Source organism: Ictidomys tridecemlineatus, chromosome X, assembly GCF_052094955.1.
Source record: "Ictidomys tridecemlineatus isolate mIctTri1 chromosome X, mIctTri1.hap1, whole genome shotgun sequence".
NCBI classification, from domain to species: domain Eukaryota; kingdom Metazoa; phylum Chordata; class Mammalia; order Rodentia; family Sciuridae; genus Ictidomys; species Ictidomys tridecemlineatus.
The window spans coordinates 80,010,580-80,027,624 of NC_135493.1; the positions used below are offsets into that span (position 1 = coordinate 80,010,580).

Here is a 17,045-nt window from a genome sequence, read left to right on the forward strand (position 1 = left end):
AGGGTCTCATCAAGTTGCTGAGGCTGGCCTTGAACTTGTTCCTTCTGTCTCAGTCTCCCAAGCTGTTGGGATTATAGGCATGTGCCACCATGCCCAGCTCATTCTCTGAGTTTTTAAGCATTGGTGTGCTTATATCTGCTTTCATTCTTGCTCATTTCTCCATTCTTGGCTGCACTATTGAGCTAGATCCTGATCTGTTTGTGTAATACCTTTTGTATGTTTGCCCTTCTTACCTGTCTATTCTATCCTTGACTCACTCTGTTCATAGAAGTGAAAGTCTTTTTCTTTATACCTTGTATCCTAACTTTAGGCAGAAGCTTATGTGCCAGGTGTTTTTGATGCTGGGGATAGAGTAGAGAACAGGATAGATACTGCCCCTGGGCTCATTGAAGCATATAATTCAGCAGACTATTATAGTCACTGCCACTAATTGATAAAGCCAAACAATGTTAGATTTTCTTAATATGAGTTATCCCTGAACTGCCTCATCAATATAAGGTAGGAGTTAATAGTCTCATTTTATAGCTGGGAAAACAGATTTTATCTTTAATTACTTTCTAAGAGAGGGCTGAGGTGGGAGCTCATTTACCCCAAGTGTCCAAAAATCACCTGAATTCTTGTCTTGGTCCATCTGTGTTTGAGCCCCTGGCTTGCGCTTGGGTGATACATAGTCCGAGTTATTCTTTCTGAATGGGGCATTCAGCCACAGATAGCAGTCTTGATTCATTTCTTTTCCTCCTAGCCGGAACCCACAGAAGAAGATATTGAAAAGAATCCAGAACTGAAGAAGCTACAGATATATGGGGCAGGTCCCAAGATGATGGGCCTAGGCCTCATGGCCAAAGATAAGACTCTGCGGAAGAAAGGTGAGCCCTAATAGGCGAGGGATGGTCTCACCTTGGGGGAGGAGGTAGGGCCCTACACGTCTCAGACCTATGTTTAGAGCCACTTTTCTTTCTGCTAGATAAGGAAGGCCCTGAGTGTCCCCCCACTGTAGTGGTGAAGGAGGAGTCAGGTGGGGATATGAAGGTGGAGTCAAACTCGCCCAAGACCTTCGTTGAAAGCAAGGAGGAGCTGAGTCACAGCCCAGAACCCTGCACCAAGATGACCATGAGGCTGAGGAGGAACCACAGCAATGCTCAGTTTGTAAGGACCTAGCCCTGATTCTCTAATGTTCTGCTTCATGGCCCTTCAATGAGCATTTTCCCAGCATGACACTGCATTAAACAGACAAGTGTGTCTGGTGGGCCCTTAATTGGGAAACAAAGCCAACTCACTTGGAACAAAGAACAAGAAAGGGTGATCAAGTGTTGTCTACATGAAGTGCTGGAAGGGTCCAGAGAATGAGACACACTGTCCATTAATTTAGGATAAAGGCTAAGCTCCTCATTATCATGCACGATCCAGTTCCTGGTGACCTCTACCCTCATTCCCTATCACTGCCCACCTCATTCATCTGCTGTAGCCACACCAAACTATTTGAGGGTGTGTTTGGTTTTTTTTCCCCTGAGATATGCCATCCTCTTTCTTACCTGCATCCTTTGCATATGTTATTTCTGTCTTGAAGTTTCTCCTGCTGTGCTCCATTGCCAAGCTTCCACTTGCCTGAAGGGTTCATCCAGTATCAAGTGTCACTTTTACAAAGAAGTCCTCCCTCAAGGCTGTCCTTCCTTATCTCCAGCTGTTTTTTGAGTGCTTCCTTCTCTAGGCTCCCATAGTACCTTTTATGGCCCATATTGGCCATAAGTTTTTATAAACATAGGTGTCTAGAGTACCGTAAGCCTTTGGAAGGCAGATACCATGTCTTACTCATTTCTGTGCCATAGGGTCTAGTGTAATGCTGATTCAGTAAATGTTCACTGAATTAATAAAAATGGAAAGATTCAAGACAATGATAAAGACCTTTCTTACAGTTCTGCCCGCTTATTTGGGGAGATGGGACATACATGCCATTGAATTCTAGACCTCACATGAGTAACTCATACAGGGCCATGAATGATTCAGTTGGCAAGCACAGCAGGTTTTCACAGCTGCTCTCTGGACTAGGGTTCTATGTGGATGGACCTGGAGTTTGAAGGCTGGACAGGGCTTGTGTTGATGGACTTTTACTTACCTCCCATGTCAGATTGAGTCATATGTATGCCGGATGTGTTCCCGAGGGGATGAGGATGACAAGCTCCTGCTGTGTGATGGCTGTGATGATAACTACCACATTTTCTGCCTGTTGCCTCCTCTGCCTGAGATACCAAAAGGTGTCTGGCGATGCCCAAAGTGTGTCATGGCGGTAAGGCTTTCCCAATCCATCCATATAGGGTATCCTGTCCTTTGTTCCTCTGACCTTACTGAGGACAGCCTCCTAGCTCAGCCACAAGCCTTATGTTTTGGTTCCCTGGGGTGGGGTTAGTCTGAGCAGAACTTTGGGAGAGAGAGAAAGAAGAGACCCAAGCTTTGCTTGTGTTCTATGGGAGTTCCTAGGTAAATGTCATGAACAGAGAAATTGTGTTTGGTGATTTATAAGCAGACACTAAGAAATTCTGAGGTATAGCAGTTGAGAAGAGAGGAGAATGATAAGGAGTAGTAATCAGGGAAAGTGTCAGGAATGAGCTTTGAAGGATAGGAATAAATTTCTTTTTCATGTTTCTGAGATTTTTATTCTTTGATTTTTTTTTTAATAGACAAATTACCTATCGCCACCTAGTGATAATCACTATTAACAGTCTGATACACTTTTTTCTCATCTTTTTTTTTGTCGGTTCTGTGTAACTATCTTTAACAAGTTCGGGGTCTTGTTATATATGGTCATTTGTTGCTTCATATTTCCTTATTAAACTTATTCAAGGTATGACTTTTTTTTCATTATATGGGTATAATGTTCATTTGGTTGTTCTCCTATTATGACCTTTAAATTGATTTGCATTAATCCTGGGGAATGGGGGATTATTGGGAGCTGAGTTGTATAGGAGAGAATGTGCTTAGGGCAGGTAGGGGCAGTAAGCAGAAGCAGCAGTGAAGGCAAGGACCTGGGAAGTCTGGCAGGTCCATTTCATGAGCTTCCTGCTTTCAACCAAATTCCTGGTGCTTGTCTTCTACATTTCCCTCTGGTTTTCTGGAGAGCACACATTGGTGGTTTCACCTCATCTTAGGGACTTAGCTGTGGTTGTAGAGACCGGATGTGCACATGTAACACACACACATATGGAAAAGGATCAGGGCAATACAATGCATAATGGCCTTGGTATTAGTGGAGATTATTGTCTGGAAAAGTTTGGATACCAATAGTGTCATGAATGAGGAAGACTGTGAACTCTACTTGGCTCTCTTCTCTTAAGTGGTTATGAGCCAGTGGACCAGGCTGACATTTATTTTTCTATCATGAGCAGGATGTGTGGGGTGCATACAATTCTCATCTGAAATCATGAATATAGATACAAGTAAGGCAAACCCATGTCCTGTCTTCTTAGACAGTCTACAGAACAGGAATAGTGAAGGGTGTGACACTATAGAAACTAGTGCCTTCGTTTTTCCATTCAGTAAGGTACTAGAATATTCAGTGCCATTTTCCCAGGCTGAAAAGTTCCAATCTGACCATTAAGAAAGCTTCATTAGAAGTATCTTATATGAACTCATACTTTCTGGAAAGAAAAAATGATGGCAGAAGAGCATGGGAGACCATATTAAAGCTAGAGCATGTGGTTTAGATGGTAGAGTCTTAAAGAAGAGTATAGGCTACAGGTATGAGGCAACAGTTTCTGGAGGCTGTGGGACAGAAGTTGGGTTTTGTGTTTTTTCTTTTTTTTTCTTTTTTTTCTTGGTACTAGGTTTGAACTCTGGGTGCTGAACCACTGATCTACATCCCCATATTTTTTTTATTTTTTATTTTTTTACTTTGAGACAGGGTCTCACTAAATTGCTGAGGCTGGCTTTGAACTTGTGATCCTTCTACCTTAGCTTCCCAAGCCACTGGGATTACAGGCATGCACCATCCTACTCAGCTGCTTTTTTTTTTTTTTTTTTCTTCTTCTTGAGGTGGAGTCTTGTTACTTTGCCTAGGCTGCTCTTGAATGCATGAGCTCAAGTGATCCTTCTGCCTCAGTCTCCCAAGTAGCTGGGACAGGCATGCACCAATGTATTTGGCTTGAAGTTGAGTTTCGAAGAGTCATGTAAAAAATGTGAGAGGAGTTGAGGGTATAGCTCAATGGTAGAGCACCTGTTCAGCATGTGTGAAGCCCTGGGTTCAATCCTCAGCACTACAAAAAAAAAAAGAGAGAGAGAGAGAGAGAGGGGACATTTCAAATAAGGAGGATCTATATGAACAAAAACATAATGAGGGTGTATGTGGGGAATGGAAAAGATGAATTAGGATCAAGTGTAAGAGAAAAAAATAGAGCTATAAAGTAAAAGCTGCCTCAAAGGCCTTGAGTGCAGACCTCTCTCCCTTACTCCTACTCCATATTCCAGTTCCACTTATGAGGATTCTCTATCTCTTTGCCTGTTTTGGTGACATGTTCTCCTTTGGGTTTCAGGAGTGTAAACGGCCCCCTGAAGCCTTTGGCTTTGAGCAGGCTACCCGGGAGTACACTCTGCAGAGCTTTGGCGAGATGGCTGACTCCTTTAAAGCCGACTACTTCAACATGCCCGTGCATGTAGGTGATGGAGGGCTGGGATAATGTTGGGGCTAGGGTCATAGGTTCCTGATAGTCTCACCTCTCCTGGGTCAATGGGGCCAGGATAAGACGTACCACAGTTCTCTGCTGTCCCTGTTTCCCCAGATGGTGCCTACAGAACTAGTAGAGAAGGAGTTCTGGCGGCTAGTGAATAGTATTGAGGAAGATGTGACTGTCGAGTATGGGGCTGACATCCATTCCAAAGAATTTGGCAGTGGTTTCCCTGTCAGTGACAGTAAGCGGCACCTAACCCCTGAGGAGGAGGTGAGTGGGTAAATACCATGGTTATATATCAGCTGTGTAGCTTAGGCAAGTCATTTAGTATCTGAAAGATTCAATATTTCTCTAAGATGGAGATGATTATGCCTCTTAATGCAGTTGCTGTGAAATTTAGATGAAATGCTGTATGTAAAGAACATAGTCTAGTACCTGGTGTGTATAGACGCAAGATGGGTTCTTTGACCTCTCTGAATCTATTTTCTTAGCTTTGAAATGGAGATAATACCTATCTTGCAAATGTTACAAGAATTTGCTCAGCTCATTCATAGGAAGTGTTCAGGGAGTGGGATTTGGATGTATAGGAAATTGAGGGCCCAGTCTATCTCAAGGGAAGAGTACCATTTGGGTTTAGAACAGGGTTTTGATGTTTGTTTTAAAATTTATACAATTATTAAATGTATTATTATTAAAACTGATATATAAAAACATTAGAATTATATATACTTATGGGGTACCATGTGATGTTTCAGTACAGTATATATTATGTAATGTTTAAATGAGAGTAAATATCTCATTTATTTATGGTCAACATTCAAAATCCTTTCTTCTAGCTTTTTGAAATATAATAGTACTTAATTGTTGTTGGGGGTTTTTTTGTACTGGGGATTGAACTCAGGAGCGCTTGACCACTGAGCTACATCCCCAGCCCTATTTTGTATTTTATTTAGAGACAGGGTCTCACTGAGTTGTTTATGCTGTTGCTGAGGCTGGCTTTGAGGTTGGCTTTGAACTAGCAATCCTCCTGCCTCAGCCTCCTGAGCTGCTGGGATTACAGGCGTGCACCACCACGCCTAGCTCATAAATGTTATTTATAGTCAACCTACTATGCAGTAGCATACCAGAATTTCATACTATCTAACTATAACTTAGTATATATAGTTAGATACACAACCTTTCTTAGTTCTGCCCTTACCTTTACTTTCTCTGCTCACTAGAACCACCATTTTACTCTCAGTTTCTATGAGGTATGAACTTGTTTAGATTCCAAATACGAATGTGATCATGTGGTACTTGGCTTTCTGTGCCTGGCTGATTTCACTTAATATAATGATCTCCAGTTCCATCCATTTGCTTCAGATGACAGGATTTCATCCTTTTTTATAGTTGAATAGTATTTCATTGTGTATAGTTACCACAATTTCTCTGTTCCTTCATTGGTTGATGGACTCAGGTTGGATTCCATTTCTTGGCGATTTTGAACAGTGCTGCAATAAACATGGGAGTGCAGATGTCTCTTTGACATACATATTGATTTCCTTTCTTTTGGATATATACCCAGTAGTGGAATTGCTGGATCATATGATACTTCTATTTTTAAGTTTTTGAGGAACCTCCATACTGTTTCCAACATGGCTATACTGATGTACATTCTTACCAATAGTGTACAGGGGTTACTTTTCTCCATATCCTTGCCAGCACTTACTAACTTTTGTTTTTATTTTTCTCTTTTTCTGTGGTGCTTAGAATCAAACCCTTGTGCATACTAGGCAAACTATGCTGAACTATATTCCCTGCCTCTTTATCTTTTTGATACTAGTTATTCTTACTCAGGTCAAGTGATATCTCTTTGTGGTTTCACTGTGTATTCTCCTGATGATTAGTAATACTGAACAGTTTTTCAGATATCTGCTGGCCATTTGTATGTCATCTATTGAGAAATGTCTATTAAGGTCTATTTCCAAGTTTTTAATCAGGTTATCTATTTTTTTGGTAATGAATATTTTTATTACCTTACTTATTCTGAATATTACTTCCTTGTCAGATATTGTTTGCAAATATTTTCTCCTATTCTGTAGGTTGTCTCTTCGCTCTGCTGATTGCTTTGCTGTGCAGAAGCTTTTTAATTTGACGTAGTCCCATTTGTCTACTTTTGCTTCTGTTCACTGTGTTTTGGGGGTGTTATGTGGCATATTAAAGGAACCAAAAACCCTTGCCTGTTTCAATGTCCTGATGTGTATCCACTGTTTTCTTCTATTAACTTCATAATTTAAGGTCTTATATTTAAGCCTTAACCCATTTAGAGTTGATTTTTATTAATGATGGAAGATAGGGGTACAGTTTTATTCTTTTGCATATGGATATCTAGTTTTTCCAGCAACATTTATTGGAAATACTGCTCTTTCTCCAATGTGTGTTCTTAATGCCTTTGTTGAAAATCAGTTGGCAGAGGGCTTTGACTTTTAGGTGGTAGATGGATAGATCAAATTGAATTGAAATTTTGTGTTTATGCATTTTGAGGGAAGAGGGGTAAGAAAACTTCAGTTTTAGATGTTTAGATGTGATCCCCCAAATATTTGACCTTACAGGAGTATGCTACGAGTGGATGGAATCTGAATGTGATGCCAGTGTTGGAGCAGTCTGTATTATGCCACATCAATGCAGATATCTCTGGCATGAAGGTGCCCTGGCTCTATGTGGGCATGGTCTTCTCAGCCTTTTGCTGGCATATTGAGGATCACTGGAGTTACTCCATTAACTACCTCCACTGGTGAGTGGGGCCCTGAAGAGCCTGGGAAGCAGTCAGGATGGGCTCTCTGCATGACATCAGGTGTGACTACATTATGTGTTCCTTTTCCACTTGAGCAGGGGTGAGCCGAAGACCTGGTATGGGGTACCCTCACTTGCAGCAGAACATTTGGAAGAAGTAATGAAGAAGCTGACACCTGAGCTCTTTGATAGCCAGCCTGACCTCTTGCACCAACTTGTCACTCTCATGAATCCAAACACTCTCATGTCCCATGGTGTGCCGGTGAGTGTCCAGGAAAAGTGAACAAGGAGTAGGAATGATTTAGTGATATCCTTTTTGGTGGCAGTGGTAGTCTTCATCTGAGTTTACCCCTGCTCTCGTTCCTTTTCTATCCTAATTGAGTTGTAGGTGTGACTATTCTAGTAGAGACCTATGATAATAGGTAGATACACAATGTGATTGTGAGCCCTCCAGGCCTTGTGTTTGGGGGGGGGGGTACCTTAGGACTGGCTTATTATCATAACTGTGTTTCAGTTAGTGGAAGAGGGAAATGGAGGAATGGCAGGGCTAGAATGTTTCCTTGCTTTTAAAGGCAAATCTATCAACTTATCTTCTGTTGGAACTTGGTCACATGGCCACATCTAGCTGTAAGGAAAACTAGGGAATGTTATTTTTACACTGGATGGTCATATACCACCTACAAATTGTAAGTCAAATTATTATGAAATAATATCAGAGGACAAATAGCTATTTGTGCCATGTTTTCATATTGTTACCTTTTTTGGAGCAGTGGGTATATCTTTTTACTTACAGGTCAAAAGTTGAATCCAGAGTCCTGGCCTATCCACTTTCTCTGACAATTTTTTTCTTACCCTAAAAAAAGAAAAAAAAAACAAAAACGTATTGCTGGGTATACAACTTCACATATCTGTGAGGGACTTTATATTTCTGGGAATTTTTGGCATTGATTGGCATCTGCCAGTTTTCTGGTGTGGACCTTAAAAAAAATAAAAAACAAAAAACTGATCAACATTCCTATGTAAAAAGGAATTAGTATATCTTCCATCTCTGCTTTAGTTCTTACTCTGTGCTGGTATTACTCCCTATTCCCTTCTTCTCCCTCTGGCCTTGGCCTTATTGCCACTTAGTCTTATATATAGGACATATTAGGTAGTTGCTAATATTTAGTCTTTTTGAGGTATCCCGGACCTTTTGCAGTAGAGCTTTGGACTTGGTCTGTGGTTCTCTCTGAATTTTTTCTTGCATTCACCTTGTGCTATTATTTTTATATCCTATGGATAAAATTTTTTACATTTTAATGATACTTAACCATGAATTGGGGGGATATTGAACAAGGGAAGCAACATCTTAAAACAGCTCTGGCAACCTTCCTGCACTTGGAAGGGACTCTCCTTTTCCCTTTGTGCTTTACCCCAGTTAAGGATTACTGGGGTCAAAATGATCAAGGAGGGCTGCAGATTGACTCCATGGTAGAGTGTGTGCTTAGCATGTGCAAAGTCCTGGGTTTGATCCCCAGCACATACCCCCTAAAAAAGAAAAAAAAAAAAAAATCATCAAAGACCCTTTCAGTTTTGCTACTTCATAAGTAGACTTTGGGTCTGACTTTTTCTCAGACTTCCCTCTTTCTCATTCATAGCCCAGCATTCGTTCTAGTCTACAATGCCAAGGAAAACTGTAAGAGTAGAAGATTCTTAAGGATTTAGGTAGCTAAGATGCATATATATGAGAGAAGGTCATGGAACTGTTTGATCCTAAGCTCTTTTTTAAAGACTGTCACACACTTTTAAACATGTACTCTTTGCTTATATCTCCATAGCTTTGGCTAATGGCTAACCAGCTTCTTTAGCCAGCTCCTGCTTTACCACTCTGCCCTCTTTCTGCCCCACCCCATTTTGGTAGTTCCCAGCATCTCTAGGTCCTTTGGACTTGGCAGTATCCCCCTAGTCCAAGGCATCTGTGATTTTCATGTTCTCATACTGGCAGGCTGCAGTGTAGCCAGCTGGAGCTCCCTGCAAAGCTATCTTTAGCTATCTGTTCCCCGCTGCCTTCTTCTTTGGAGGGAGAATGCCATTTCTTTTTATAGATATACAGTGTAAGTATTATTTTCATTAAAAAAGAAGCATTCCTCCTTTTCAAAAAGTGGAAAATAAGGAGGTTATCCATATTCCATCCTAGTAAACATTTTTGTTATGTTTCCATATGTTTTTTGTGAAAATTTTGATGTAGTAATAATCAGTATATAGATTTTTTAATGTTTTATAAATTTGACGGTCTAGAACTGCACTGTCCATTTGGTAGCCACTGGTCACATGCAGCTATTAAGCATTTGAAATGTGACTAGTTCCAGCTGAAATGTGCTGAAAGTATATATAATTTATGTTGGATTTCAAGACTTAGTATGAAACAAAGATTGTAAAATATCTCACACTTTTGTGTAACAATTGACACATTGAAATGATAATATTGTGCCTTTATTAAATAAAATTATTGAAATTAATTTACCTGTTTACTTTTTTAATGTGGCTACTAAAGAATTTTAAAGTGCATATGTGCCTAGCTTATTTCTTATGGACAGTGCTAGTCTAGAATGATTTTTATAATTGTCATTTTTTTAAAAAAAAACCAGTTTATTGCATTATGGTTTACATACCATAAAATTTATCCATTTTAAGTGCACAATTCAGTTGTGTTGCCATCACCAAAATCCAGTTTTAGAACATTTCTCTTATTCCAGAAAGATCCCTTATTAATATTTGTAGTCACTCTTCATTCTAGCCCTTAGGACCAGGCAACCATTGATCTGTTTTCTGTCTCTAGATTTGCCTTTTCTGGCCAATTCATGATAATAGAAAAATAAGTGGTCTTCTCTCACCTAGTAGGTATTTAAGGTTTATCCATGTCAGGAGTTCATTCCCTTTCTGACCCAATAATTCCCTTCACTATCTAATGAATATTGGGTTGTTTTTACTTTTTGGCTGTTCACATTTGTCATTTTTAGTAGCTACAGAACGTGAGAAGAGTTTTTTAAAACCACTATGTAGGAAATAGTAAAGTGAAATTGCCAAAATGAAGGTGCATGCTGAGATGAAGAGCCAGGAGCATTAGGTTCTACTCCTGGTTTTCCTACTAAAGGCTTCTCTGGGACTTAGTTTTCACATCTATAAAATTAAGTCTGGGACTAGATCATTCAGTAAATATTGCTAAAGCCCTTTCTGTGTGCAGGGCCTCTCATCAACACCCTGGAGGTCAATAAATCAGTCCCTGCCTTTGGGTATGCACAGTTGAGTACAGGACAGAACATATGGAATAAAGAGGGGTGCCACAAAAGAACCACAAACTGGGTCATTTAAGACTGGGGTTTTAGGAAAGGAATTGTAGAAATAGGTTAAAATGAGGGGCTCTCTCATCAAAGATATGCCATTTTCAGATTTGCAGTTTTAGAAGATAGTTCAGGTGTTTGATAGTAGAGGCTAGTACAATAATATGGCAAGCTAGTACAATAATACAGCAAGAAATGCTTTGAGGCAGATAATTGCCTCTAAGCAGAGAAGAAGAAAATGTACTGGAAGTAGAAACTGATGTATGCCCCAAATGAATGTGGTGATATGTTCATGAATGGGAAGATTTAATTTTGTTAGGATTAGTTCATCCTGAACTATTCTAGAATCCTATCAGAGGAATCGTTGAATGGTATAAACAGGTTCTTGATAAAAATTGGCAATTTTGCATGCAGTAGGTGTAACTTAGAGACTCTGGGTTCAATTTCCAGTGTGTACACACACATAAGATTATTTTTTGGAGACTAGAGTTTATTTTCTAAGCATCACTGTACCTATTTCACTGTGTGTCTTTGCTAGCATCAAATGTTCATCTTAAAAGTTTTGACTTATTGTAAAAAAAGATAAAAGTATGCATAGCTATTTCCATTCCTTAGTGAAACTCCAGTAAAACGACACAAAGGGGATTTTTTTTTAGGATATAAGATCACAGAGATTATGAAAACAGAGGATACAATGGTAAATAAAATTCCTGCAACTACAAAACAGACAAGGAAACTGAATCATAAGCCAGAACTGAGAACATCTGAGAACCAACCTGATTTTTACCTTAGAAGTCCCCCAAAGGTTTGTAGTCAGTGGCACCAGACATTCTAGAGGCAAAGATGGGACGAAAATAAGGACTGGTTCAAATCTATATGAGAAGCTGTGAGCCAGGTGCTGTAGCATATGCCTATGGTGCCTCCTACCTAGAGAAGCTAAGGTAGGAGGATCACAAGTTCAGGGTCAGCCTGGGCAAGTTAGTTTCTGTCTCAGCATAAAAAAACAAAAATGAGTCAGATGTGGTAGCGCACGCCTGTAATTCCAGTGGCTCCAGAGGCTGAGACAGGAAGATCGTGAGTTCAGAATCAGCCTCAGCAAAAGCGGAGGCGCTAAGCAACTCAGTGAGACCCTGTCTCTAAATCAAATACAAAATAGGGCTGGGGATGTGGCTCAGTGGGTGAGTGCCCCTGAGTTCAATCCCTGATACCCATCCCCCAAAAATTAAAAAAATAAATTAAAAGGACTGGGGTTAGTGACTTAGTGTAGAGTACTCCTCGGTTCAATCCCCAGTACTGTAAAAAATAAAAAATAAATAAAAGAATAAAAAGCTGGGGATTCCCCTCCCATGCTGGGCTGCTAGAAATGTGAACTACCTTTACTCAAGTAAGACCAAGGATTTATCTCTGAAGAGGTTAATACAGAGGGCCCCTGGATTGAGGTCCCCTAGGTGCAGTTGAAGGTAGGGTTAACAGTGAAAATAGGATTTTTATCATTTGAGCATACTGATAGCTGGGATTTCTAGGCATTTTCTTTTGCTTGACCATTAGAACATGCGGACAGGCCTTTTTCCTACAGGCAAAAAATGGGAGGATTTTCTCTGGCCTCAGAGGAAAGAAGTAGAGTTTTCTGAACAAAATGGCTCAGGTAGATCACCCAGCATTGAAACTCACAGTTGTCAGATTTCACCTATGTACTCAGAGCTTTTTCATCTCTCTCTTTTTTTGGTACCAGGGATACTGAGCCACACTGAGCCATATCCCCAGTCCTTTTTATTTTTTATTTTGAGATCTGGTCTTGCTCATTTGCTGAGGCTGGCCTTGAACTTGCAGTTCTTCTGCTTCAGCTTCCTGAGTTGCTGAGATTATAGGCATATACCACCACATCCAGCAGCATCTCTTCCTCTTAAATATAAATAGGCAGCCACAAATTAACAGTCAAATAAAGAAACCCTAGTAAATGCAATAGAAACAGACAAATAAGAAGAAAGCTACTTGGAGAAACAGAGGCCAGGAAAGGAGAAATAAACTTAACTTTAGGGTTTTTTTTTTTTTTTCCTTTTTGTACTGGGGATTGAACCCAAGGGCACTTTACCATGGAACTACATCCCTAATTCTTTTAATTTTTTAAAATTTTGAGACAGGGTCTCACTAAGTTTTCTGAGCCTGGCCTTGAATTTGCAATCCTCGTGCCTCAGGCTCCCAAGACCCTGAGATTAGAGGTGTGCACCACCATGCCCAGCAATAGTAACTTTAAAAGGAAAAGAAACTTCATTACTGTCTTCAGAGATAAGCATGCACAGTAGTGCCCTTTTATTCATAGTTTTACTTTCCATAGTTTCATTTATCAGTGGTCAGCTGCAGTCTAAATATTTTAAATTCCAGAAATAAACAGTTTATAAGTTTTAAATTGCATACCATTCTGAGTAGCATGTTGAAGTCTTGTGCCACCTCTGCTCTATCCCACCTAGGGCATGATCATTCCTTTGTCCAGTATATCTGTGCTGTATATGCTACCCACTTGTCAGTCACATAGCTATCTTGGTTATCATATTGACTGTCAAAGTATAATAGTGCTTGTGTTCAGGTAGCCCTTGTTTTACTTAATACTGGCCCCAAAGTGCAAGAGTAGTGAAGCTAGCAATTCAGATATGCCAAAGAGAAGCTGTTAAGTGTTTTCCTTAAGTGAAATGTGAAAAGTTCTCAACTTGAAAAAGTTGTGTCCTGAGGTTGCTAAGATCTACAGTAAATCTGTGTCTGTGAAGGAAAAAGAAATTTGTGCTATTTTTAATATCACACCTCAGACTGCAAAAGATGGGCACAGCATGTGGTAAGTGCTTATTAGGAAAGGAAAGATATCAAATTTGTGTATGTATGTGTAGGAAAAAAAAGCATTAAATATAGGATTTGGTACTATCCAAGATTTCAGACCTCTACTAGGGGTCTTGGAATGTATTCCCCACAGATACAGTGAGAGTACTGCACTGCAAACCTGAAAGAGCAGAATACTATTTAAAAAGAACATACTAAGAACTAATTAAAAAGAGTATACTCAAAACATTGAGCTTTTGGAGCTTAAAATTTTGATAGCAGAAGTGAAACTTTTTTTTTTAAAAAATGTAGTTGAGATTTCCTAGAAAATAGAATGAAAAGATAAAAATGGGGAAAGATAAAATTTGAGAATTTGTCCAGGAAGTTCAAATTCAAATAGTGGGAATTATGAAAAGAAAAAATAGATGGAAACTGAGAGAATAGAATCATTGGTGAAATCATTTAAGAAAATTTCCTTTAACTGAAGAATTGAGTTTTCAGAGTCAAACAGCCTATCCAGTATATGAATGATCTACACTAAGATATATCTTGGGGATTTTTATCTCAAACACTGGGAACAGAATAATCATGTGAACTTCTTGAGACAGAATCAGGATTAATTCAAAGCATTAGAAATAAGAATAGCTTTAGACTTTTCAACAGCAATATTGGAATCTAGAAGAAGAGCAAGCCTTCAAAGTGATTTTCATCTTAGAATTTTATACACAGCTGGATGTCGTGGTGCATGCCTTTTATCCTGACACAGGTTGTTGAAGCAGGAGGTTGGCAAGTTCAAGGCCAGCCTCAGCAATTTACCAAGGTCCTAAGCAACTTAGTGAGACCCTGTCTGAAAATAAATAAAAGGGGCTATGGATGTGGCTCAGTGGTAAACTGTCTCTGGGTTCAATCCCCAATAACAAAAAAAGCAAAAAAACCCAAGAATTCTATATACAGTCAAGTGTGAGAGTAAGAATAGACCCCATCACCACCAAAAAAACGTTTCTTCCCTCCATTTCTCAGGAAATTCAAATATGGCAAAGGAATAAACCAAGGAGGAGGAAGTCATGGGATCTAAGAAATAGGAGGTCTGTCATAGAAGTATGAGGATCTCAGGAAGACAGCTGATTCAGACTGGATCAGATGAGAAGCTGCATGAGAGAGTGTTATAGAAAGGTGAAAATTAATAGGAAAGGTGATTCAGACACTTGTCGGAAAGTTGGGGGTTAAATTAATAGTATGTGCAGAGAAAGTTAAGCAAATTGAGAAAAAAGAGGCTGTCTTTTTTTTTTTTTTTTAAACCCAGGGCCTCACACATGCCAGGCAAGTGCTCTGCCACTGAGCCACAGCTCTATGAGACTGTTTTTAACAGAGTCCAAAGCGTGTCATTTAGGGTTGTTAAAGGTCAACACCAGGGCTGGGGATGTGGCTCAAGCGGTAGCGCGCTCGCCTGGCATGCGTGCGGCCCGGGTTCGATCCTCAGCACCACATACCAACAAAGATGTTGTGTCCGCCGAGAACTGAAAATAAATATTAAAAATACTCTCTCTCTCTCTCTCTCTCTCTCTCTCTCTCTCTCTCTCTCTCTCTCTCTCTCTCTCCCCCCCCTCTCACTCTCTCTTTAAAAAAAAAAAAAAAAGGTCAACACCAATGTAACCAGAAGAGGTGAAAGTGATTGGCTCTGGGAAGGGGAGAATGGCAGGACCTTCTGATTTTATAACAAATCATTTAGAACACATTTGACTCTTAAAACTGTGTCTGTGACTAATAAAAGTAAACATTAGTATAAAAAGTTTGGGCAGCTTAATTAAAAGTGATATTTATAATTTTTACAAAAATTACTAGGGAAGTTAAAATAATTTGATAGGTATGTTGCGGGTTGAAAAGCAGAGACTAATGGTTCTCCCTTCAGAATTGAAGGGCCTAGGATTCTGTTGTCAGGTTGTGTACCCTGATGCTTTCCCTTGTCTCCTTAAGGACCCTGCAGTGGTTTCTGCAGACTGGAAAACCTCCATATCAATAGTCTTCACCTTTCTTGTTTTTCAGGTTGTCCGTACAAACCAGTGTGCAGGAGAATTTGTCATCACCTTTCCCCGTGCTTACCATAGTGGCTTCAACCAAGGCTATAACTTTGCTGAGGCTGTCAACTTTTGCACTGCCGACTGGGTGAGTCTGGAGTGTGGTGGGCTGGCAATGAGAAGCAGGAAAGTTGTGAGGAAGCTAAAAAATATCACTGCCTTCAGACTTGGCCACACTCAAACTTGAACCTGTCCACAGCTGCCAGCTGGGCGCCAGTGCATTGAGCACTATCGCCGGCTCCGAAGGTACTGTGTCTTCTCCCATGAGGAACTCATCTGCAAGATGGCTGCTTGCCCTGAGAAGCTGGACCTGAACCTGGCAGCAGCTGTGCATAAGGAGATGTTCATCATGGTGCAAGAGGAGCGGCGTCTACGGAAGGCTCTATTGGAGAAGGTGGGTGGTGGGAGAGTCCCTAGCATTAGATACCCTAGCTAGGAGGTTGTAGGAAATGGGCCATACCAAGGAGATGTAACCTTACTTTTGGAGTGTAGTGAAAAGAACTGGATGCATCTGAATTAAAAAACTCACTCCATTCTCTGCTCTAACCTTTACTGGCAACCTTAGACAAGTCAGTTGACTTCACTGTCAGTTTTTCCATATAATATGGGAATTATAATAATGCTTAAGGGCTGGGATTGTGGCTCATTGGCAGAGCACTTGCCTTGCACATGTGAGGCTCTGGGTTTGATCCTCAGCACCATGTAAAAATAAATACATAAAATAAAGATACTGTGTCCATCTATAACTAAAATAATAATAATACTTATATTTTTGAATAGTCCAGTGGATCAGATATAATGTTTAATAACTGACCCATAGCTGGTTATTGTATAGCAGTTCTTTATCATTATCCAAATAACTCAGTGAGACAGGCAAGCATATGAAATCCTCACTGCTGAGTATCTGGGTGACTTTATTAGGTTACTTAAACTCTCATAGTTTCACTTTCCTACTCTGTAAAATGGGAATAAATACTGACCTGCAAGGTAGTTGTGAAACTCAAACTGAGTTTCACATGTGTGAGGCAAGTGTGAGGCCCTGGGTTCAAAAAAAAAAGACAGCCTCTTTTTTTCTCTGCTCTTTTTGGTAATGTTAATACATGAAGAAAATGAAATATGGAATATTTCTTTGAAAGTGCTATTTTCTTACACATAGGTGGTTTAGTAACTCTAATTAGGGAAATAGTATTACCAAGTAGAAAGTGTTTCTACTTTAATACATTTCTTTTTTTCTTTTTTTTTTATTAGAGAGAGTGATAGAGGAGAGAGAGAGAGAGAATTTTTAATATTTATTTTTAGTTCTCGGCAGACACAACATCTTTGTTGTTATGTGGTGCTGAGGATCGAACCCGGGCCGCACGCATGCCAGGCTAGCGCGCTACCGCTTGAGCCACATCCCCAGCCCTTTAATA

At 39.9% G+C, this 17,045-nt stretch overlaps 1 protein-coding gene across 18 annotated transcripts in view; it reads left to right on the plus strand.

Annotated features, from left to right (window-relative positions):
• Positions 1 to 17,045, plus strand: part of Kdm5c (lysine demethylase 5C) — a 45,862-nt gene that overhangs the window by 7,803 nt on the left and 21,014 nt on the right. For 9 of the 18 annotated variants that reach the window (XM_021719798.3, XM_021719797.3, XM_013364949.4 and 6 more), the window contains 9 exons: positions 743 to 866; positions 944 to 1,146; positions 2,126 to 2,284; positions 4,524 to 4,643; positions 4,770 to 4,928; positions 7,250 to 7,431; positions 7,530 to 7,692; positions 15,602 to 15,721; positions 15,833 to 16,027. In XM_021719798.3, coding sequence (XP_021575473.1) covers positions 743 to 866; positions 944 to 1,146; positions 2,126 to 2,284; positions 4,524 to 4,643; positions 4,770 to 4,928; positions 7,250 to 7,431; positions 7,530 to 7,692; positions 15,602 to 15,721; positions 15,833 to 16,027 — 1,425 coding nt within the window. The remainder of the gene's footprint in view (positions 1 to 742; positions 867 to 943; positions 1,147 to 2,125; positions 2,285 to 4,523; positions 4,644 to 4,769; positions 4,929 to 7,249; positions 7,432 to 7,529; positions 7,693 to 15,601; positions 15,722 to 15,832; positions 16,028 to 17,045) is intronic. The other 9 variants (XM_078034753.1, XM_078034754.1, XM_005339761.5 and 6 more) reach the window with 1 other exon arrangement.